The sequence below is a fragment of the Gopherus flavomarginatus genome, chromosome 6 (assembly GCF_025201925.1).
Source record: "Gopherus flavomarginatus isolate rGopFla2 chromosome 6, rGopFla2.mat.asm, whole genome shotgun sequence".
NCBI lineage: Eukaryota > Metazoa > Chordata > Testudines > Testudinidae > Gopherus > Gopherus flavomarginatus.
The window spans coordinates 31,567,686-31,592,221 of NC_066622.1; the positions used below are offsets into that span (position 1 = coordinate 31,567,686).

Here is a 24,536-nt window from a genome sequence, read left to right on the forward strand (position 1 = left end):
GTCAGATGCTGAGATTCCCCTTGGCTCTAGCCACTAGGCCTGGGGCCACAACAAAATAGTCAGCAGAGGGGACCAAGCCTTAGAGAGATTGTCACGTGGACACTCCATCGTTGCAAAGCACACACCCCTCCCCATTGAGCCCCATCCCCCGGCAATGCCACCCTGGCCTGGGAACATCTGCCCTGGCCTCTATCCTGCATCCCAGCCTATGGGCTTGGCCTCACACCATTCCATTTAGGTGCTGCTCCCCCTCCTCCCTGCCCGGCAGTCTCACCTCTTTCCCCGTCAGGACGTGGCGCGCCAACTTGACCTTGGCGAAGTTGCCCTTGCCGATGGTCTTGAGCAAGCGGTAGTTACCAATGTGCGGCTGCTCATCGGTGGAGGTGGCAGAGTTTCGGCCCCGCAGCATGTTGGACTTGCTGCTGGCTTTGGACTCTGTGTGGCCCAGTGTCGGCTGTGGAGACAAACACACACAACTTCAGCTGGGGAAAGCCACCAAAGGGTCCTGCCCTTCTCCCCACCATCCCCTTGTGCTCAGCCTCACTGCTGAACTGAGGCTCAGTGTCCCCACCCCAGCATGCTCAGCAGGGCCCACTCTGGTCTTCAGCTTCTCACCCTGACTGGCGGGATAGAGCTCTCAGGAGATGGGTTAAACCTTTTTGGGCCCTGCCTATGCTCCAGTAAGCATTGCCCAGCCCTTTCTTCACTGCAGGGGTGGGGATCAGCCACCACTGCCCAGCCTCACTGGGTCTGAACCCCAATTCCACTGGCCTCGTCTCCACTCCATGCATGTCACACTATACCCTGATGCAGTGGGAGGGGGCTCCCTTCCTGATCCAGGCAGTGCCCTGACGCATGAGATGGGAAGACCCTTGCCTCAGCATGTGCTAACTAGGAAGTGGCCCCAAACTCATTCAAGCCCTTTTAAAAGGGATGTACTACGGGATTCAGCATATCAGGGGGTGAAAGCCAAGACCAAATGCAAGGTCACCAGGTATCATGAGGAACGACATGCTACCAACCCCTCACCCACCTGCACACACACAGACCACAGCAAACACACCAGTCAATCTGGTTGGCTGGCAGTAGCCTCAACATGCCTGGAGCACAGGTCTGGCCCACACTTGCCCAGAGGAAAGGGATCAACAGATTTCACTGCCACTAGAGCCTGTCTAGGATTTGGCTGCGGCTAGTGTAAGCAGCAGCCCCACTGCTTCCCTCTATGTAGCCCCTTGCTAGAAAGCATTTCACACTGCTTTGTGGAGGAGCAGGAGCTGGAGCTGTATGGAAAGAGCAGCGTTCTCCTGCAGTCATGGGACACAGATGGGGCAGGGACACCCCTCACTAGGCAGAACAACCCTGAAAGCCCCCAAGTGCAGTCCTCCCCCACCTAATGAGGGAAGCAGAGTCCCATCACTCATATTGCTTTGTTACCTGAGAAGGGCTCAGTCCTGGGCGAAGTGGGAGGGATTCTCTCGTCTACGTTATACAGGAGGTCAGACCAGTTAATCTAACAGGCCCTTCCAGCTTTAAGAGCTCTGCATTGCCGCAAACACTTTACGCTGGGGATCCTGGCACCAGCCCCATACCAGTAATGCACAATGCTGAGTGTGGATTCCTGGGTAACACTCTACCCAGGAAGGAAAAACAAACCCAGCCCGCAGTGGGCTATCTTCCTTCCTGACACCAGGGGAGGGGACAGCTTAACCCAGCACATGTAAGACTCACCACAGATCAGTGGCTAAAGATATCAAGTGCGTATCTCGGTGGGATGGATTCTGCAACTACCCCTAGACAAATGATCCAGTAATAGCTTCTACCTCCATTAAGCCTCAGAATGCTCCCGCCCCCCGGTATTTCCATTTTGCAGGTTGGGGATACTGAGAGACAAATACATCTGTGCAATACCAGTATGGTGTGTGAAATTTCAGCTCCAGCACCTGTCTCAGAGTTGGTATGAACGTTCTCTCCTCTTTACAAAGGGGAACTGAGGCAGAAAAGGGTCAAGCGATTTGCCCAAGGTTGCACAGCAGGACAGTGACTGAGCTAGGAACAGAACCCAGGAGTCTGGACTTCCAGCTCTCCTTGCTCTAACCCAGTCGGCCCCACTTCCCTCCCAGAGCTGAATATAGAACCCATGAGTCCTGACTCCCAGTTCTCCACTCTAATGACGAGGGCCTGGGTTCCATCTCTGGCTCTGACTCCCACCCTGCACAATCTAGACACAGGAATCATTAAATTGCACCCTACGTGTTTCCAGGGAAAACAGAAAAGGCAGAGCTGGGGAGATGAATGTGGGAAGAGGTTCAAGTCCAGCACTGCTCCCATCCACGCCCCAAGCCAACAGCCACACCTGTTCCCTTACTGCGGGTGTCCAGCCAGGCACTCATGTAACATAAGTACAAAGGAGGAAGAGATCAGAGGAAGCTGCCAAGAAAGCTAAAGTTAAAGGCCCGCCTGTGCCAAAAGTTAATTTAACCCTTTGGAGGTCAGGCAGGTGCAGTGCCTGGCACTGCTGCCCTTGCTCTCTGTAAATCAATTACTGGCCCCCCCCCCCCCCCCCCCCCCCCCCCCCCCCCCCCCCCCCCCCCCGAGAGATCATTTCCTCTCCACATTTGTGGCAATAGGATCCCTGCTAGGCAACTCAGGAGGGGTGTGGCAAAGCCTGACACTTCCACAGGCTCTCTCTGACAGAGTCTGAGAGCTACTAGCTCAGACCCAGGCAGCCTGGCTAGCACTTCCCAGAGTGATGAGCATGTTTTGGGGTTACACAATGAAGAGTCTTCCAGTAAAGGCCTCCAGAAGCCAAATATTTCCCTGACACTGGAATTGCAGGCCACACAGTACCCGCCTCTCTCCCCCTTCACTAGAAACCAGCCTCACGGAGGATTAGGCACATGCACTGCTATGAGTTCAGACATGACCTCCTTACGCCCCAATACGCTAACACAGAATCAGAAACATGTCTGGGTTATACCAGCTATGGGGAACTGGATGGAAACTGAAAACACTAGGTTTTCTATTCCTGGCTCTGATGTACTACTCCCATCTGCTCTGTGCCTCAGTTCCCCCTCCATCCTTTGTCTATTCTGATAGTGAGTCCAGGCAGTCCCTGCCCCAGAGAGCTGTGTTGAATGTAACATAAGAATGGCCATACTGGGTCATACCAATGGCCCACCTAGCCCAGTATCCTGTCTTCCACAGCGGCCAATTCCAGGTGCTTCAGAGGGAATGAACAGAACAGGGGAATCATCGACTGATCCATCCCCTGTTGTCCACTTTCAGCTTCTGGTAGGTAGAGGCTTAGGACACCCAGTGTGTGGGGTTGCATCCCCGACCATCTTGGCGAATAGTGATCGATGGACCTGTCTTGCATGAACTTATCTAATTTTTTTTTGAACCCTGTTATTGTTTTGGCCTTCACAACATCCCCTGGTAATGAGTTCCACTGATGGACTGTGCATTGTGTGAAGAAGTACTTCCTTGTTTGTTTGTTTATTTGTTGACCATTAATTTCATGTGGTGACCCCTGGTTCGTGTGTTATGGGAAGGGGTAAATAACACTTCCTTATTTACTTTCTCCACACCATTCATGATTTTATCATATTCCCCTTTAGCTGTCTCTTTTCCAAGCTGAACAATACCAGTCTTTTTAATCTCTCCTCAAACTGAATCTGTTTCGTCCCCACAATCATTTTTGCCTTTCTTTCTACCTTTTCCAATTCCTATACATCTTTTTTAAGATGGGGCGACCAGAGCTGCACACAGTATTCAAGGTGTGGGCATATCATGGATTTATATAGCAGCATTCCTTTCCTAATGGCTCTTAACATTGTTAGCTTTTCCGATTGCTGCTGCACACTGAGCAGATGTTTTCAGAGAACTATCCACGACTCCAAGATCTCTCAAGTGGTAACAGCTAATTTAGACCCCATCATTTTGTATGTATAGTTGGGATGTTTTCCAATGTGAATTACTTTGCATTTATCAACACTGAATTTCATCTGCCATTTTGTTGCCCAGTCAGTTTCCTGAGATCCCTTTATAACTCTTTGCAGTCTGCTTTAGACTTAATTATCTTGAGTAATTTTGTATCTGCATATTTTGCCACCTCACCGTTTACCCCTTTTTCCAGATCATTTATGAAAATGTTGAATAGGACTGGTCCCAGTACAGATCCCTGGGGGACATGGCTATTTATCTCTGTCCATTGTGAAAACTGACCATTTATTCCTACCCTTGGTTTCCTGTCTTTTAACCAATTACTGATCCAGGAGAGGACCTTCCCTCCTATCCCATGACTGTTTACTTTGCTTAAGAGTTTTGGTGACAGACCTTGTCAAAGGCTTTCTGAGAGTCCACATACACTATATCCACTGGATCACCCAAGTCCACGTGCTCGTTGATCCCCTCTATGAATTCTAAATAGACTGGTGAGGCAAGATTTTCCTTTATAAAAACCGTGTTGACTCTGTTGTATTTGTGCAGGCGCTGAAGCATTGCTGTAATGCAAATTCTGGGGGCCATTGTGATTCAGGATTCCTGGCCTGAGGTGGAGGTGTTTCAGGCCACATTTTGAGAAAGTCTGAAGTACGGCTGTGAATCCAGTCACCATGATTCTGAAGGGTCAGTTCAGTAGAGGCAGTTTCTATCTAGGGATGTCCCAGTGTTTAGAGCTGTAGCCAGCAAAGCACTCCTTGTGCAGACCCAGCTTATACCAACAGAGTTGCACTTTCATCAGTCTATCTAGCTCATTCCAGTCCCCCTCCCACCCGTGAAACAACAGTTCTGGTTAAGCCCTATTCGTCAGCATAGCTCTATGGCTGGGGCTTGCACTTTACACCCCTGACCAACAGAGCTGTGCCAGCAGCAGGCCCTACTGTAGTTCTGGCCTGGGGAGACCCAGGTTCAAGTTCCTGCTCTGTCACAGACTCCCAGTATGATCCAGGGCAAGTCATGTAGAGTGAAGATTTCAGAAGCACCTGAAGTCCTATTTTCAAAATGGCCCTTAAGTGCCTGAGTCCAAGACCTATTCTACTCACAGGTTTTGTGCTGATATAACAGTGTCAGGGGTGCGTGTGATTACCAATATAATTCCACCAGTACAAGCCCTGGTGTGGATACAGTTATATTGATATAAAGGTGCCTTTATACCAGTGTAGCTTATTTCTCTTTCTGGATAGAAACAGCTGCACTGGTATAAAGCACCTTTATAGTGCTATAACTGTCTCTATGTAATGTATTTATATGGCCTCCATCACCGCAGTACCAGGTGCCTCACAATCTAATGCATTTCCCTCCTAACCCTCCTGTGACACAGGGCAATGCTGTTATCTCCACTGTACAGCTGGGGAACCAAGGCACAGAGAGACAGAGTGACCTGCCCAAAGGTCACCCAGGAAGCCTGTGGCAGAGCAGGGAACTGAACCCAGGTCTCAAGTCCTATGCCAGTGCCCTATCCACTGGGCCACCCTGCCTCCCAAAGTGCAAAGCAGTCACAAAGGGAACCACACTGGCTATCTTCTGATCCACCTTACCCACCAGGCCTTGTGATTCCATCACCTCCACCAGCTGGGCTGGCCAGTTCTAATGAGAGTGGGGTAGTTAAACCATTTCAAATGGAGTACAGAAAAGGCCTTAAGTGCTTGTGAATATTTTTACCCAAAGTCCCATTTTCAAAAGTGACTGGAGCCAGTGTGGGCTACAGGGTGTGAATCGCAGAACACAACAGAGCGTCTCACAGTAACTGCCCTGCGTGGATGCAGGTGGTGCGAATTAAAAGGTATCCTGTTCGTGTTAACGTTGTCCTCTTTCGGATAGGACGACGTTACCGTGAACTAGATATCTTTTCATTCACGTCAGTGTCCACACAGGGCAGTTAGCGTGAGACGCTCGGGTGCGCTCTGTGATTCACACCCTCCGGCACAGTACAGATAAGCCTTAAGTCTCACTGGAAGTCCATGAGATTTAGGAGCAGGTGTTCCTGAGACCATTTTGAAAAGGGACATAAGCACTTTTGAACACTACCTATGGGCTTTGTGCCCCAGTTCCCCATCTGTAAAATGGGAGAAGAGCACTGGCCTGCCCAGCAAAGGTGGCACTTGGATCCTATGGTGATGATGTCCAGGTAAGTGCCTTAGACAGATCTACGTTGTTATAAGCTCCGGTCTCAGGGGAACCTGCTGGCAACTGCATATTCCCATTGACATGGCTTGATCTTGCATCCTAGTTGGGACAGGCAAAGGTGTTCTCTGTAGGTCCTACTGAAATACAAACATCAAGAATTCACCCTTCTAGCGGCCACTGGGATTTTGGGAAGGGGACGAAGGCACAGCTGTGCCTGAATTGTCAGACTGGCATCTGCTGGAGAAAGGGCAATGGTAGGAGAAGCCTTTGACTGGAGCAGCACAGAGAAGCCTGGCAGAGAAGGAAGGGGGTATGTGGGCAATATGCTGGAGCTGATGCTGCTACGATATGCTTTAACTGTGCTGCCTGTAGGATTGCTAGCCATGAGCCCAGTGCAAAACCCTCCCGGAATCCCCTCAATCAGCAGAGCTAAGGGTGTTCCTCCAGCTGGTTGAACCCCACGGAGCAGATCGCGAACAAGCACTACTGCTAGCGGCAATCCCCAGTCAGCCCCAAGATCAGGCTCCTGCAAGAAACACAGAACTCATCTAACCCAGGAAGCAGCTGCTGTTTAATTAGCTAGGCAAAGGTCTGCAGACAGACACAGGGCCCATCAGCTGCAGAGTTCCCTCCAACCTTCCCTCACCTGAGGTGCAGATGGAGGCTGCTCCAGACACCCCCATGGCAGGGAACGGATCCTGCTCTGTGGGGGAGGAGGGGGAAGAGGGAGACAGAAGAGCACAGCTTGTTGAGAAGCTTGGAAGAAACACTGCAAGCCCAAAGGGTTTGGCAATACGATCTGAAGTCCTCAGGGCTAACAAGCGGGCCCAAGGGCCCACCCACAGAGCCGCCTCACTGGGGGGAGGGAGGGAGAGGACCACAGCCAGGAGTAACTTCTACACACTCAATTGTTATTGCAGGCATGCCCAGGAGCCCCAGGCATGGACAGGATCCCGCTATGCTACGTGTGTAAAGAGAAAGAATAAAGACACAGTCCCTGCCCCACACAGCTTTCAGACTCAGTATAAGAAGGGGAAAATACTTTAATTTCATCATTGAGGCCTGTGTCTCTGTAGTATGTGAGTGCCTCACTATCATTTATGGACTCTCTCCTCTGGTGGGATAGGGAAGGGCTACCCCCATTTTACCTGCAGGGGGAAACTGAGGCAACAAGGCACCGTAACTCTTTGGTGCAGGGAACATCTTTTTGTTGCGTTTGTACAGCACCTAGTACAATGGGAGTCCAGGTCTGCGACAGGAGCTCCTTGGCCACTATGTAATACAAAGAAATATGGGGAGTCTGTGGCTGAACCAAGAATGGAACCCAGCTGCCCTGAGCTTCAGCCCAGCCCCCTGCCCACTAGACTATTGTTCCTAACCTAGACTGGGGAGGAAGGGAGTGAGATTCTTCTCAAGTCCAGAAGAATCTACTGAAGTGAAGTTTGCTTTGAGTGCAGAGTTGCTTCTGGACTTAAACAAATAATCACATTAGGCCTCCTCCAAATGGTACCCAGGGGCAATCAGGCTTGTTTCAGCTCTGCAACTACTGGGGACGTTTTCCTCAGCCGCCACTCCCCGAACACATAACTAGCCAGCAACACCAAGCTCAGGGCAGCAGGGTCAGATTAGGACACAAGCCCCCAAATGCTCAAAGGTCTTGGAGAGAGCAGAAATGCAGCTGTTTGTCTACAGGGGCACCCAAATCAGAGGAGGTAAGATACAGATGGAAATGAGGATCCCCTTTGCCCCAAGGGGTTTGGAAGCCAGGTACTGCTCCGTGCCCCCATTCGACCCAGGGATGCTGGCTCCACAGGGTGAAAACATAGGCTGAGAACATTTGTTTAGACAGCACACACACCCTTCCCTCTGGCTTCCCGCACTGCTCGGGTCTGGCTCTTCAAGGACATTGTGGGCCTTGGCTCTCCAGGCTCCGCCTCAGCAGGTGAGCCACTATGCTAACGGCACCAAGGAGCTGCTGCATTGCTCATCTATAATTCATGCCCTGACAGGGAAGGAGGGAGGGGGAATGCCAAGCAGAGGGAAAGCCAGAGAGAACCTTAACCCCTCTGCGCCAGGTGTGGATGTGCTTTCACTAGGCATGGACAGCGGGTGCACAACCATCACCGGCACAGGCTGCAGGGTCTAAAGCTTGGCCAGGTCAGGCCAGTTATTTGGATGGAAGGCTGCAGGCGGCTGTGGGTGACTTTCCCCATCTCAGGACTCGGCACAAGGCATCAGCACAGCGTTCAAGGACAAAGCCCTGCCTGAGACACTGTCTTCCCAAAAAGGCCTAAGATTGTGAGCAGATCAGGATGCCAATCGTGGAAGATTGCATGCCACTTTCTATGAGGATAGGTGTGTTGAGTCTCCCAAACTCCCCTGCAGTTTGCTGGGAACGGTGTCCCTTCTTCTCCATAGTGAAGCTGTTGTACAGCACTGCTGGGAACCGTTACAACAGCTGCTGCATTACACCTCAGAGATTGGCACAGAGTTAAAGTGGCCTGAGGAATGATGCTGAGCGTCCAGAATTTAAGATACAATGAAAGCGTCCCTACTGGCTCTTCCCTGCTAGCCTCAGCCACCTTTCATTGTCCTTATTAGTTCTCCTCTAGCACACACAGACAAACACCCCTCATCTTGACATGACATCTGCTACCATGGATCACTTTGCTTATATGCTGCATCCCTTTCCCTCAACCCTTTGGCTTGTCTTCAGGACACATGCTCTTCGCGACAGAAACCACCGTGGCTGTCTGTACAATGCCTAGCACAATGGGGCTACGCCAAGCATGGGGAAAAGACTGTCTGCCAATCTCAAAAAATCAAGGAAGAGTCTCTTCTCTTCCTACGGATTCAGAGATTTTCAGGCCTTAATGCACCACTGTGATGATCCAGTCTGACCTCCTGCATAGCTTAGGGCACAGATGTTCACCTGACAGTTCCTGCATGGAGCCCATATCCTCTTGCTTGAGCTGAGCATGCCTGGGTGTGAAGCATAGGGGAGTGGCCTTTGGATATATTTAAGACATGTTCCAACTCCAGTCTATGAGCACTCAGATACAGACAGTTCCCCAAAGCCAGTGAGTTCAGACACTCAGGCACCAAACGGAAACGAAGCCAAGGAGATCAGATCAGCCGGGATCAGATCCAGGCCTGGTACCAGGCTCTGTTGGATGCTTCAGACAATGGTGCAAGAAGCTAGTAGTAGGTGTTAGGGGAAGACCTGGCCCCTGGAAAAGTCCCCAATGGTTAGAGGTTAGCTTATGCCCTGAAGCATGAGAAGGTTCATCTCTGTTCCAAAACCTTTCCCTTCTCAGCATTTGCTACTGTAACCCAGGATATTCCTATTCTCCAGGCCCTCGTCCAGACTAACCCGCGGCATCGGCGGGTTAAAATCGATTGCTCGGGGATCGATATATCGCGTCTAGTCTGGACGCGGTGTATCGATCCCCGAGCGCGCTTACATCGATTCCGGAACTCCATCAATCCGAACGGAGTTCCGGAATCGACGCGGAGAGCCGCGGACATCGATGCCGCGCCGTCCAGACTGGTGAGTACCTCGATTTTAGAAATTCGACTTCAGCTACGTTATTCTCGTAGCTGAAGTTGCGTATCTAAAATCGATTTTAATTCCTAGTCTGGACGTGGCCCAGGATAAATGGGAATCGTGACAGAAGCAAGAACTACATCTTTTCCATCTCCAAATCCAACAAACAGAAGGATCAGTCTTCCTCCACTCCGTGCAGATTCCAGCTTCCCAAGGTCATGCCAGGTGCAGGAGACCTTGGCATCGGAGCTCCGCGTGACAAACTAACAGCAAAGCGTGCCACGAACCCATGCCTAGCAGAGGACTCCACAGAGGCAGCCTGTTCGAGCTATTCCATGAAGCTGGCATTTTAGGAAAAACAGGTACAGTGCTCCTTGCTTGCCTACCCTCTGCTCTGCAAGGGCATTCTCTAAGCCTCCATGCGTTCATCACAGCTTTTAGCGTGGGAAGCTAATGGGAAGGAGAGACCAGTTTAATACGAGGCACAGCAAAAATAAACCACCCAGTAGGCCCCTAGCTCTGAGCAGGAGGTTTGATCTGTCGGCATTACATGTTCAAAAGCAAAACAGCTCTGTGTTTAAACTGGGGCCTGTGACAAGCAAGATTCTCTTGCCTGCTGCAGCCTTGAGAACTGCATCCCAATCACGGCAAGATTCCCCCGTCCACTGTCTAACCCTTCCCCTCTGGCGTATGGGATCATTTCCTGCGCTGCGAAAGATTGTAACAAGGAGAGAACCACCTCATTTCTGCCTCCAAATCCAGTCTATGTGCTCCCAATTCTGGGCAGTAGCTGAATTCACGTTCTCTTTGCTGGGATGTCTGTGCCTCACAAGTCTCCTCCTATCTGACAGGACACCAGAGCCGAGGTGTTTCATACCTGGAGTAACGTGCCTGGGTAAGGAGCCACGCTGGGTTTGGAGTTGCTCGAGTGCTGTTACTGATCCTCGGATCAGCCCCTGTCTGCAAACAGTCTAAATCTAAGCTGCTCTTCTGGGAGCTTGCTGGGAAGCTGTTTGCCAAGAACAGCTTAACATTCTGGCTATGACTCTCCCTGGCCCCCAAGTCTCTCTGCAGGAGGCCAGCACCATTTACTTCTTCAAACAGGCTCACAGCAGCGCTCCTTCCCCGAGTCTCCATTTTACCTTCCAGCTGACCCTGTGCTGCACTCTGAAACACACCAAGCTCCTGTTGCAACTCCAGACACATCTAATTAAACTACTGGCTGTGGAAAAGCTCCCATTTCAGCAGGCTTATGCTTCACAGTGAAATGAGTGCTGGTCTATTTGGTTTCTTTGTAGGTAGGAGGAAGTCCTGGCCCCTCTGCCCCGATTCTAAAAGGGACTCTTCTACCCCCTCTACAGAGGGGTCAGCAGCAGGGCCAGTTCTCCTGGGCCTTCTGGGACATGGAATCTCCTCCCATAAGGATCAAGGGCCTGGTTCATTTTCCATGGAGCAAACAGTAACCTGTTGCAGCTGCTGAGGAGGGCTTGAACTATCAACAGCTTTGCTGCTTTTGTAGCTCCATGAGGAAGAAGTTGTGGGAGGCAGTGTGACTTGATGGATAGAGCACTGAACTGGGACTCGGGAGGTCTATTCCTGGCTTAGCTGCTGGCCTGCTGGGTGATTCTGGGGCAAGTCACTACCCCCTTCCTATCCCTCGGTTTCCCCATCTGTCAGTAATGACCCTGATATCCTTTGTAAAGTGCTTTGAGATCTACTGATGAAAAGCACTATAGAAGAGCTAGGGATGATTATTTTCAAAGATCGCAGAGGAGCTGCCCATCTCTTTGAGATCCCCTTCCCTCTTCATAGGGATGGATGTACATTCTATTAGATAATCAGGCTGCCTGTAGCAGCCTCCTGTGAGAGGTTCACTGGGGTCACCTAGCTAGAGGATGCTCATCAGGAAGTCCTCACACTCAGTCACAGAACTGATTAGTGACAGATCCCCTGAATGCCACCTGCCAAGGAGCAGCCCAGATCCTGCAGGATGTACGTGCTAATATTTGCAGAGCATGTTAAGCTATGGAAATAATCACAGAAGAGAGGAAACAGAAGTCATCATAACTAATGATAAAAATTTGTGAAATGAAATTAAACCCCATGCTACAGGGCTTGAGCTGATCTTGGTTGATCTATTAGAGGCCAGGCTGAGCCATAAATATGCGGGGAAAGATTATCTCATGTCTCCCCATGGTTGATTTCTTACACCTTCCTCTGAAGCAGCTGGTGTTGGCCACTGTTAGACAGGATAATGGACTAGATAGATCTTGGGTCTGATCCAGTCTGGCAATTCCCAATTCCTGTGCCTTGGTATTCTGGTATTTGCTCTTCTAGCAGGTGGCCCAGCAGACAGCTGCTAGCAATAATATCTTAGATTTCAACAATACCTTTTCACTCCAAGGAGTCCCCCGCAAAAACAAACAAACCACACCACTGAAATGCAGCCACCTCTGGGATGGTGAATGGTAGCTGTTTATCACTAAGCAGTTTTAGACAAAAAGATATTGAGTTACAATTAGACATCAGCTAGAGAGTCCGATTAAAACAACCCAAACTGGGGCTTGGCCAGGATACTGGGATTACCACCCAAACTCCTTGCAATACAGATTGCGGATGCTTGTGGTCAGCACCTCAGTTTTAGGCCTTATTTGAAAGGTGGTACCACTAGCAATACAGTCTCTCCAGCACTGGGCTAGATCCTCATTTGATGGGAGACCAGTCCCTATGGAATAGCTAATCCTACTTCCTTCATTGGACACCTCTCAGAAATAGAAGTGAGATATGACAGCCACAAAGGGCGATAAGCTCAATAGTCTGTGTACCCATAAAGAATTCTCCACAAAAAGTCAGGTTAAAGCTTAGTATTTGGGGGAAGCATGGACAAAGTGCCTTTGGAAGGCAGAGGGGATTCATAGGTTCCATAGCTCCATTCACTGTATGTTGTGACCCTTAGTAGTTACCAAACACTAGCTGGCTAAAAAAATACTGTCTCACTGTTTCCTTGTACTCCCCCATCAGCTTCTCTGTATCCCCTTGTCGCCTTTCCTCTTCTGCTCAGACTGGAAGCTCTTTGGGTCAAGGACCGTCTCTTTGTTCCATCTTTGTACAGTGCCTAGCACAATGGTACATGACTGGAGCTCCTGGTGCTACTGCAGTACACACAATTATCCAACCTAATCTGCATTGCTGCAGTAATCAGTTTGCAGTGGGAGCTGAACTAACTCAATTATACAGGATCAAAGATGTCAGTCATATAGAGTGGCAGCCAGTAACCAGCCAACCAACTTCCATCTCCTAGAAGCCCACCAGGCAGGCCCCTTTGGAAGTGGTTCAGGGAGCTAGTTTCCACAGCAACAGCTCCCTTCTTAGGGAGGCACATGGCATGTCAGCAAGCGCAGGGCAGGGAGAGCACAAAAGGGTGTTTGGAAGGAGGGGAGCCTGGCCGCTGAACCAGTGGCAGACACACTGCAAAGTGGCTCATCATCAGGGTTGAGATTATTATGCCACCCATACGAGATGAAAGTCTCTAAAGCAGGAGTGGGCAAACTATGTCCCAAGGGCTGGATCCAGCCTGCAAGATGTTTTAAACTGGCCCGCGAGCTGCACCACACAGCTCGGGCCCTGCTTCTGCTGGGGCGCAGGGTTGGGGGCTGCACCACCGCGGCGTGGCCCCACTCCATCTCCTATGCGCTCCAGTAGCCCCTTCCAGCACTCCAATGGGAGCTGCAGGGGCGGTGCCTGCATATGGGGCAGCGTGCAGAACCGCCTGGCTGAGCCTCCGTGTAGAAGCCAGAGAAGGAAGGGACATGCCACTGCTTCTGGGAGCTGCTTGAGATAAGTGCCGCTTGGAGCCTGCACCCCTGAGCCTCTCCCCATGCCCCAACCCTGATCCCCTCCTGCTCTCCAAACCCCTTGATCCCAGCTTGGAGCACCCTCCTGCACCCTCAACCTCTCATCTCCATCCCCACCCCAGAGTCCACACCCCCAGCTGGAACCTGTACCCCTTCCTGCACTCTTGCACCAGCCCTGATTCCCTTCCCACCATCTGAACCCCTTGGTCACAGCACAGAGAACCCTCCTACACCCTAAATGCCTTATCCTCAATGCCACCCCAGAACTTTCACCCTCTCCAGCACCCCAACCCCAATTTAATGAGCATTCATCGCCCACCATACAATTTCTATTCCCCAGTGTGGCCCTCGGGCCAAAAAGTTTGCCCCCTCCTGCTCTAAAGCAAGTTACCTGACATGACACCACATTCACAAACCAAGAGGACATGCAAGCCTCTGCCCCCAGCATGTAATGGAGAGAAGCAGTGAGCTACAGAGAGCAAGGAAAAGTTTCCCCTAAACCAGTGCTTCTCAAAGTGGTGGGGTCCACGAGCCATCAGCTGCCGGTCTGCGGCAAGTTTCCTCATAAAAGCGTTGAATAGGATAATATGGCACCAGTCCCTGGCACATTGGAAAAATAAATTGCCGTTCCCCCACATCAGATAGCTTGCGAAGCACTGCCCTGAACAGTAACCTCAGATATAGAAAGGTGTGCATCTAACTGGGGGGCAGTGTGTGTGTGTGTGGGGGGGAGGATGCAGCCAGGATTCCTGGGTTCTGTTTCAACTCTGGGAGAAGAGTTGGGTCCAGTGGTTAGCGCTAGGGAGGCTGGGACCCAGGAGCAGGAAAGCCCATTCCCAGCCTTCCTCAACAGCCTGCAGTTCGATTTGCACAAGGACACTTCATCTTCCTATGGCTGAATTTCCACCACCACACCTCCCTCATTGAGGCAGAGGCTGCTTAAGGGAGCCTTTTGCTGTTCTATAGTGCTTTTCCCCAACAATCTGCTACCGTTTCTGAAGGAGATTCTTAGGCTGTGGCTGCCTGGGAGCACAGAAAGCAAACATCCCTTATCTCCACGTAGCTTTCATTTCCCTGCCCTACCCCAGTTTATCGGAGCTATACAGTCAGAGGTGCTTGCTCTCCATTTCACAGCAAGAAGAGTTTGCCACCAGTCTCCGTGAAAGGTGTACATTTTAAAATCAAGGTCTTCAATGGCTCTATGCACCCTCGGGGTCTGACACTAGAGCTGACAGGAAGTAGCTGCTGACTGCAAATGCATGCTGGGTAACTCTATGCAAATGATAATCCTGAGTTTCCAGGGTTTCTGTACAGCTTTTATTACCAGAGCAGCATGCCCTGGGCAAGTATCTTACCCAGGGTGTGGCAGCATGGAACGCTGGACACTGAATGGGGAAAGCCATGCTGTTATTCTGGCTGGAGGAGTAGAGCGTGGGAAAGGCCACCAGGGCACCCTGATCCACGAGCTCAGATGCTGGTGCTGCTGGGGGATTCGGGCTATCTCCAAGTGCTTGCTCAGATATTAAAGAAGAGCTTATTTGTTAAGTCTCATTGTTCCTTGACGCACAGTGGCCTGGGGAATACCCTCCCACATAAATTCCCTACCTGGGGTCATTTCCCAAAAGGCAGAGGCTGGAATTCTGGTGCCTGGCACAGCCACTACCTGTGACCTGGGGCTGCAGAGGAAGTGCAGCTCCCAACACTCCTGGGAGGCGGGCACACCTAATTAAGTGCTGACTTGGCCAGGGAGGGAGGCAGACAGCTGTATGGCCGCTGAACAAGCTCAGACCTGACTGGGGCGACATGCGGGGGTGGTTATCGCATGTACAGCCTGTTTCAGAGGAAGGCAATGTACTGACCTACTGCACGGGGTAGAGATAGAGGACACCTGTGATCCTTCAGCAGGCTTTGTTTCTGAATCCAACAGCTGAACTCTAAGGTGCGCAACAAACCCAACCCCCCTGCCTCCCCAAACCCAAGACCCAGCTCTTTGATCATCTCTCCCGTTTGTCTCAGGATCACACCCTGAACACTTACTCCAGCCATGGGCCTTGTGTATGTGCTCCCTCTGCTCATCAAAAGCCGTCTTCTCCCCCTCCCTTCACACAATCTCAGCAACCGTGGCGCAAGCGCCTTCTCTGTAGCGTCTGTAGTCTGGAAGGGCAGACGCTGTCTCTCATTGGCTCTCCATTCCGGACCCCAAATGGAAACGTCTCTCCCACCTCATTTATATCACTTCAGCCAGCCGGTAAGAGAGGGAAAATAACTCCAACTTATTCTGAATGCGTTTGTGGGAAGAGGCACGCCAGGGAACAAAGCTGTCTCATCTCTCCTTGTTAGCCTCCGCAATCCCTCTTCTGAAGCGGTGAAGAAGAGTAGTAACAAACGGCAGCAGCCAAAGTGAAACTCTTCAGAAGGAGCAAAGTACAGGAACAGCCCAGGCAAGCCACTTCCCCCACCAACCGGCAATGGGACTCCGCCTTCGATACCTGAGCAAGCCACACCTTTCGCAATCTCTCTGATTGCTAACCCAGAGCCCGGCCTGTCTTGTAATTCATCAGTTTCAAGCTAACTCCGCAACTTCCCAAAAAAGCACCACAGGTAGCAGAAGCACTGGGACTACCGAGAGCTTCAGGGGGTAGTCTGGCTTTGAGTCCCAAGATCCAACAAGGGAGGAAGGCAAACTTCCACCATAACCCACTAGCACTTCTTCCCACTGGGCAAGGTGGGAGGAGAACGGGCCTTAGGCTGGGGGAAGGACAGAGAGTTACAGCAACTCACGATTCTTCCCCCACAGGAAGTTGCCTGCCCCACCCTCAGTTGCCATGGGCAGGGCTCTTCAGTCAGCGAGTGTGAGAAGGAAATGCTCAGCCTGAAAAAAGAGTATGAAGTTAATGCTCTACCTGCACCAGGTGGCCTGCAAGCCCCTAAGCAAGATGAACAGATCAGGGGCAGCTTTTACTACAGAGTTCAAAAGGGAATCAAATGCTGCTAAATGAGAGCAGTGTGGGGGCAGGGGGAGATTAGGGTAGAATGCAGTGATGTGCCACCCCAACTCCCCTAGTGGGTGGCTCCTAGACTGTCACATCCGTGTGTGCACACGCCCTTTTTGAGAAATCCTTGTAAAGCAGCCAAACCACAGGCTGGGGAACACAGAGGCAAGATGGCTAAGTCAACACAATGCACCGGGGCTGTCACAGAATCTGGGCAGGGGGAGGGGGAGGAGAGCTTCCCCACTGGCTACAAGGAAGTCAAGAGCTATGCTACAGCGCTACTCAATTAAGGCTGTCAGCTCACAACCAACAGCCCCAAGATCCTTGGCACGGCAGCCCCATCTCATCAACAACCTGATGTTACGAGGAAGGGGACTCAAAATTCAGTAAGAAAACCAGTAATTCTTTAGGCTTTGTGGGTTTATTTTCTGGTGAAGCATGCAGTATGCAAGGGCTGTGGGAGAACAGCTAGAGCAAGGGGATGGGAGCCCAAACTCCACGGTTCTTTCTCCAGCTCCAGAAGGGGGAGGACGACCTACTGGTTAAAGCAAGGAGCTGGAAGCCAGGACTCCCAGGTTCTTTCCCCAGCTTTGGGAGCTGGGCCTAGTGGGTTAGAGCAGGAGAGCTGGGAGCCAGGACTCCTGGAGTCTATTATCACAAGCCTTAGCCCAGGGCAAAGAACAGTCTTTGTTTTCTTTGTACAGTGCCTACCACAAAGGGATTCTGGTCCATGACTGGGGTTGCTACAATACAAACCATCACCATCAACAGCCTCTAACACTGTCAGTTAAACAATATTCTCCTCATTAAAGCCCTTAAAGAATTGGGGAGAATAAACTCCCACCCTGTCCCACACAATCTTAACTTTAACCTTCCAGCACTTCACGGTTAAGTGATTTAATAGACAACAGGATAAAGCTAGAGGACCAGCCTCTGCTCATTCACACTGGTGCAATTAGGAGTCACCCCAACTTCAGTAGTTACAACTGTAATCAGGTTTCAAGAGACCAAATGGAGGAGACAGCCTAGGATCTTCACTTGTTCACACCTCAGATACATACAAATACAAGCGTGTCCTCGGAAAACTTCTTAGCAAGAACACAGGCTTCTGACTAACAGTAGCAGGATGGTGGGAGCCCCAGTCATGGACGGGACCCCAACATGCCAAGTGCTGTACACGTGAGGGAATCAGAACTACAACAAACGGCACTGAATGCACAGATCAGACTTAAGATTGTGCCAACACTACAGCGTGTGGAGCAAATCACATTCCTTTCCCTGGATAGTAGCTATGAGGGAAAGACACCAAGGATCATTGAAGCTACATTCCCAGCACAGGGACAGAGGCACACAATGTTTTAATGTCCATTCTTTTTCCTATTAAACACTGAGAAAAGTCAAAGACAATTTCAGACAACAGGAAACAAAAGTTCCTTTCCACCTCCAACACGCACAGAAGCACAGAATCCCCCTGGCACAGTCTCACCACTGCACACAGGTGACTCACAAGCCCTCTTGAAACCTGCCTCTCACACCTGCTGCCAACTTAACTTAACTTCTCCAGCAGCGCCCTCTGTTCCTTGCATTTACGCATGAGAGGCTTTGATAGAAGAGCGGATTCAAGTTGCCAAGGGGTTAACCTTTGAACATGACAGATAGCAGATGCGGCATCAATACAGAGCACTAACGCGCGAGAGGGTATTGACACTGATGGCAGGAGCCATGGAGCCAGAGGCACTGTCAGAATTACTTGCATCTTGTAGTATATTATGTTCCTTCAGTAGCCTTTCTGCTTCACCAATAGGTGATTTCATCAGGGAGCTGCTGAATAGCAGGAGAGTAAGGGCTCTGCACTGTCCTAGATCCATACACAGCATTTAGGCTAATAGGAAGCCTGCATGCAGTATGCAGAACCTCACTGTCCTGGTGTGGAGAGAAGCCTAGACAAAAGAGCCTTCTGGGGAATGGGAGGGCGATTGAAGAAATAACTGGAGAATGTAATCTAGTAGTGCAGCTGGGATTCAGGGCTCCTGGGCTCTAACCCCTGCTCTGGAAGAAGAGTGGGGTCTAGTGGACTAGAAGAAGGGAGGCTGGGATTCAGGGCTCTTGGGCTCTAACCCAAGCAGTTCTAGGAAGGCACTGGAAGCACCAGGACTCCTAGGTTCTTTTCTCAACTGCTTGTGAGATTTTAGGCAGGTCTCTTCACCTTTCTGTTCTTATTTCTCCATAAAAGGCTAAAGCTTTATAGTTTGAGGTTTGGAGATGGGGCAGCCCCTCCCAACCACCCTTCTATTAGATCCAGGGCTGCTTCATACAGCAGCAGCACTTGCTGTCACTGAGGCACTATCTCCCACGGTGGGGTGCGTACATGTGCCCAACAGTGAGGCAGACATCAAACCCAATGCATTCCTGGCAGGTCAAGGCTGACATAACTGCTGGCAGCCGTAGGAAGCTGCTCCCTTGCATCACAACTGTCTGCACCGCACTTCAGCTGGTGATACATATAGGCCTTCAGTCATCTGCTATTGACGCATCATGCTAGTAGCAGCAGGGTTAGTGAGGTGGGAAGGGTTGCCTGTAAAGACCTCCTCCTCCTACCCCTTGATGTAGGAGTCCAGGGAGAAATGGATTCCAGCTGACAAGGCCCTTCCTCATGTGTGGTTTGGGAAATGTAGGCACTACCCCTTCCCTCTACCTCTGCTCTCCTCTGTATTCGATTCACACACCCTCTGAATGCCAAGCCTGAAATTTCCACATGCAATCGGCTTCCTAGGTCCCTTGAAGTAAAGCAGGTAATTCATCTCTGACAGACATTTCGTGCTACAGGTGGTGTCAGGAAGCAAGGGGTAGCGGAAGAACAAAAGCACAAAGCTCACCAGACGCCTCCAGCCCAATGCCTTCCAAGGGTACCTGCCACTCACTTGACCCATGTGAGAAAAAGGCTGATGCATTTAGTGAGGCAATTTGCTTCCATGTCGAGAATATGGAGGGTGGGGACTGCAAGTGGGGGTGGGGGAAAGCTTCTTCTCCTCCATCCCCTACCACAGTCATCTCCTGCTCCTCCAAGGCCACCACTAAATTAGCAGAGGCTGGAGATAACAAAAGGCTGTTTAAGCCTTAACGGAAGCTCTGTCAACTGGGTAGAGGCTAGATAGACAGAGGACTCCAAGCCAAGGGCACTTCTGAGGCAAACACTGAACAGCCGCTATTGTGCTGTTTTATTTTGGACACCTTGCACCAAGGACAGATGGTGGGCCCACACACCCTTACACACCTAAACACCTTGCAAAGACCTAACATATCCTGTTCTATAGCCCCTTCCAGCCAAGAAAAGCCACTTCCGGTGGCTGGTACACAGCTAGTCCACGTTGGGTAGCTGGGGAGGGAGTACTGCAATGAGTCCCAACAATGTGGTGACCCAGAGGATCTGGTGTCCATTAAGACCAGCCAGGAGCTCTGTCTAGAAGCCTCATGCTGGAACTCCTGTCCCAGAAGGAGAGAGGGTTGGTATTTCAACCTGCGGAGCTGGGGGGAGGCAGGGCTCATACATAAGGCTATGTTTTAGTCACAGGTATTTAGTAAAAGTCACAGACAGGTCATGGGCAGTAAACAAAAATTCAAAGCCCGTGACTTGTCCATGACTTTTATTAAATATACTGGTGACTAAAACAGGGGAGGGGAAGCTGCCCAGGGGCCCACAGGTGCTGGGGCAGGGCAGCCTGGGTGCTGGTAGGACAGGCAGTGGTGCGTAGCCTGGGACCCCCGCTGGTGCTGGAGGGGGGTGGTGCTTACTTGAGGGGCAGCTTCCACTGGCAGTGCCTGCAGGCGGAGGCAGAGCGCCGAGCTACCTGGCCACGCCTCTGCCTAGCAGCTGAGAGAGGGGGGGATGTCCCGACTTCTGGAGAGCCCCACAAATAAGCACTGCCCAGAGCCCGCCTCACCCCATCCCAAGCCTCAATCCCCTGCCCCCTCCCACACTCAATCTCTGCTGCTGGGAGATGGGGGTGGGCACAGTCGCCTGAGTCTGCCCCAGCAGCGGCCGGTGCGCCTGGAGCAGGGGATGCCTGAGCTGCCTCAAGCCAGGCGCACAGGCCGCTGAAAAAGTCAGAGGTCACGGAACCCGTGACAAACTTGCAGCCTTACTCATGCACAGAATCCTCACAGCCCTGCTGCCTTTTCCTGGTGCCTGGATTGTCACTATAAGGAGGTTTCCGCTGCAATATGTAGAGAGCTATTTAATTCTACAATCTCTTGGTGGCACAAGCTATTCCCAGGACCACTGTGAAAAAGCAAAGGGCAGGGATTCTCAATCTTCATTGCACTGCAACCCCCTTCTGACCATAAAAATTACTCATCAACCCCAGGAGGAGGGAGGGGGGACCAAAGTTTGAGCACACCCAAGCCCCACTGACCCAGTCAGGGTGACGGGTGAAGCTGAAGCCCAAGGGCTTCTTCCCCAAGCGGGGAGCCTGTAGCCTGAGTCCCAACTTACAGGCTGAAACCATCACGCTTCAGCCTTGCGTGGTGGGACTTGTGCTTCAGCCCCAGCCCCCAGCAAATCTAAGCCAGCCCTGGTAACCTCATGTTGTGACCCACTTTGGGGTCCCAACCCTGTTTGAGAACCGCTAGCATAGCGTGTTAAACTACTCAGCAGCACCGCCTGGTAAACAAGGCAGCAAGACTACCATGCACACACTACAATTGGCTATTCCTCCCCTTGCATCCCCTCTCCTCCAGCCCATTAGACCTTCCCCTAGCTTCCCAGAGAGATTAACAGAGCAATCTTCCCTACGGTAAGGCCATGTGTTCCATCCCCCATGTGGACTCCAGAATGTTTAGTAAGTGCTGTCCCCCTGAGGAATGACAGCATGGCCACCTCCCATTAATATGCTCAAGCAGTGGTCCATTAGACTTGCAGATGTGTCCAATAAAACTATGTTGCTACTTGAGCTTTAAATGGTAGTAATCAGGGATTTGCAGCCACTGAAAGTCTCTTACCATCATTTGCTCAACAACCACCTTTTATCTTCTTTCTGCCCCTCCTCCAAAGTCTTCCGCCTGGCACTTGGAGCAGAAGAACTCAGTCCTCTTGCACACGTTTTGAGTCAAACAGGCGGCAGCTCCGATTAGGGTGGGATTTAAGAGCCAAAGAGGCCAGCCTGACCGTCCCTGCGCTCTTAAGCCAAAGGAGCAGCCAAGGCATCTGCTCAGACAGAGAACAGCTGCTCGCAACCCTACCCCAGCCATGGCTAGGATGTCAAACACAAACTCTCAAGTAGACACTCATCATTCTGATTTCAAGTAAATCCTGCATGACATGAAGGTGGTGCAGCCACAGAGCAAGCAGGTCTGGGTCATTCTGGTTTGCAGACAAGGGACCGTCACTGAGGCAGATTTCTTGGCACAGCTTGCTAGTTATTCGACCACTGCTTTTGGGGTTGCCAAGAAAAAGACGTGAGAAGCAAATAACAGTGTACAATCGAATTCAGTCCAGCCTCACAATAGGCTGGTGCTAGGGAGGCAGTATAGCTTAGTGGGTAGGGCATTGAGCTAGGGGACTTTGGAGACCTGGATTCAATTCCTGTCTCTGGGAATTCAACCCAAGCCTAGTGTTTCTGGCCTGCTGGGTGATCTTGAGCAAGTCCCCTCACTGTAACTCAGTTTTCCCCTCTGTAAAATGGGGATAATGATACCTAGCTCCATTGTAAAGTGCTTTGAGATCTACGAATGAAAAGCACCATGTAAAAGCTAGAGATTACTACAATTATGGAACGCCCCATCAAATTTCAGAACTTCAGATGTCCTAGGCTGCAGTTCTTGGAAGCAAAGTATACAGTGTATCTGTTACAATCCCAGTTTCCATACAAATGGATATTCACAAAAGGTACTGTATGTAGGTTTGGCAGAATTCATTTTTTTAGAATAGTTTTAACAGATAACATGGATGTTCTACGCATTTTTTAAATTGTTATCAATTGATATTTTCACAAATCACAGGAAATTATGCGGGAGCACAATTATTTAATGACAACTGAAGTTGAGATTCAAAAAGTTAAAGCTTTATTATCATTAAAACAAACCGTCAACATCACATGTCAAAATATACTAAGTAAATATCCTTAAATCAAACTCCAGTAAGTTCTCAAGCAACATCTTTCTTACTCTGCCTACCTATAAATTTTCTATCATCATGGATGGAAATATTTTTGCACTGGTTTGTGTACACATGGCAAAATTAATATTTACAAGTAAAAACCTCACCCTTCCAAGCCAACTTACCTGCACTACTCCGTCCCCCATTCCCATAGGCTCTGAGCACCTCAAGCTTAAAATGTATTCATCCTCCCATCACCCCTGCTTGGAAGCCCTATTATCCCCATTTTACAGACGGACAGCTGAGGCACAGACTCTAAGGACAAAATTTTCAAAGTCACCAAAGAGGGATGCAGGAGCCCAACTCCTGTTTTCAGAAGTGATACAAACACTAGAAGTCTCCTGCTGACTAAGGCTACTAAGTGCTTGAGTTACTTTTGATAATGGCACTTAGTGAAATTTTCAGAAGTGCATAAGTTAGTTATTTAGGAGCTTGAGTGACTTGCCCAATGTCACACAGTGAATCTGTGGCAGAGCAGGGACTTGAACCTGGGTTTCCCCAAGTTCCAGGTCATGGCCCTAACACTGGGTGATCGTTCCTGCTGCAATCCTTGGAAGTGACATCCAAAATGTATGCATTGCAAAACACCCCAATTTCCACCATCCTGGCTATTTATCCCTCTAGGAATGCACTGGAAGTCTGCACACAACCGTAACTATAGCAAACACTCTAATGCAACTTCATCAATAGCAGAGGGAGAGCAAACAAGGCTCAGACAACTGAGAACAAACAGTTCTAGTTGAGTTTGAGGGGGGACAGGAGAGAGCTGAGGAAGCAAAGAAATTGGGGAAGGTCATTCCAGGTGACCAGAACTGCAGAGGAGGATCGACAGCCAAGAGAGTGTTGGAAAGGGTAAAAGAACCAAGTGCTAGAAAATCCCAGGTGAGAAAGGTGACCTTTGAATGGTCTTATCCTGACCGGGGTCCTAGAGCATTACTTTGTTTATTCTTCTATTTGAAGCTACTACTGCCAAACAGGAAAAGAGAATTTTCCCTCTGCCAGGCCAACGTGCAGGCTGGACCATGCTGAGTTTAGTCATATCAGCTGTTTTGCAGGCTCTTCAGTAGATCCAAGTGTGAACCAGCTGGCTGGCACCCACTCTTAGGCCCCATCTAGTCCACAACTGCTCCTTCAGTGCAGCTCCTAGGCTCTACACAGCCAAGCAATGGGGCTCCAGCCTCTTACCCAGGAGATATGTCTGTGCCTAGACTTGAGACTCCCAAGGGAAGCCCCAACAGCCATTGCAATCTACATTTATGATCTCCTCCACTTCCAGAATTCTTCACAACTATGGATTTTTGCTCCCAGGAGCGGGTGTTTAAAGCAGGGACAGAACCCAAGTGTCAGCACAGAACAAGGCACCAGACGCCACATTTCTCCAGATGTTGCTTTACTGCGGACTGACAAACAGGCCAAGGGCGCGGATTCATTCAAGGTCTGAATCTCTGAAGTGAAAATCTACTCGACAGTGTCTTCTTTCAGAAGACTCAATGACAGTTCCCCGTGCGATGCTGTGGAAAAGAGCTAGTGTGATTCTTGAATGTATGAAGTGGGGAGTAGCAAGTAGGAGCAGAGAGGCAATTTCATCTCTGTATACACCATTGGCGAGACTGCACCCAGTTCTAGTGTCCAAATTTTAGAACGGATGTTGAAAAATTGGAGAGGGTGCAGAAAAAGAATTTAAAAAATGATTTGAAGGTGAGAGAAAAAGCCTTACAGTGAGATGTCTAAGCTAAGACTGAGTTCTTTATCCACAAGATTGAGAAGTGACTTGATCACAGTGTACAAGAACCTTCACAGGGAGAAAATACTGGGTACAAAAAGGCAGAAAAAGGCACAACAAGAATCAATAGCTGGAAGCT

General features: G+C 50.3%; 1 protein-coding gene across 11 annotated transcripts in view; it reads right to left on the reverse strand.

Moving 5' to 3' along the window:
• The window catches only part of MARK2 (microtubule affinity regulating kinase 2), a 111,249-nt gene that overhangs the window by 35,979 nt on the left and 50,734 nt on the right, over positions 1 to 24,536 (reverse strand). For 10 of the 11 annotated variants that reach the window (XM_050960527.1, XM_050960525.1, XM_050960523.1 and 7 more), the window contains exon 2: positions 275 to 454. In XM_050960527.1, the coding sequence (XP_050816484.1) occupies positions 275 to 454 (180 nt within the window). Of the gene's footprint in view, positions 1 to 274; positions 455 to 15,564; positions 16,276 to 24,536 lie in introns of those variants that run through there. The other variant, XM_050960516.1, reaches the window with a different exon arrangement.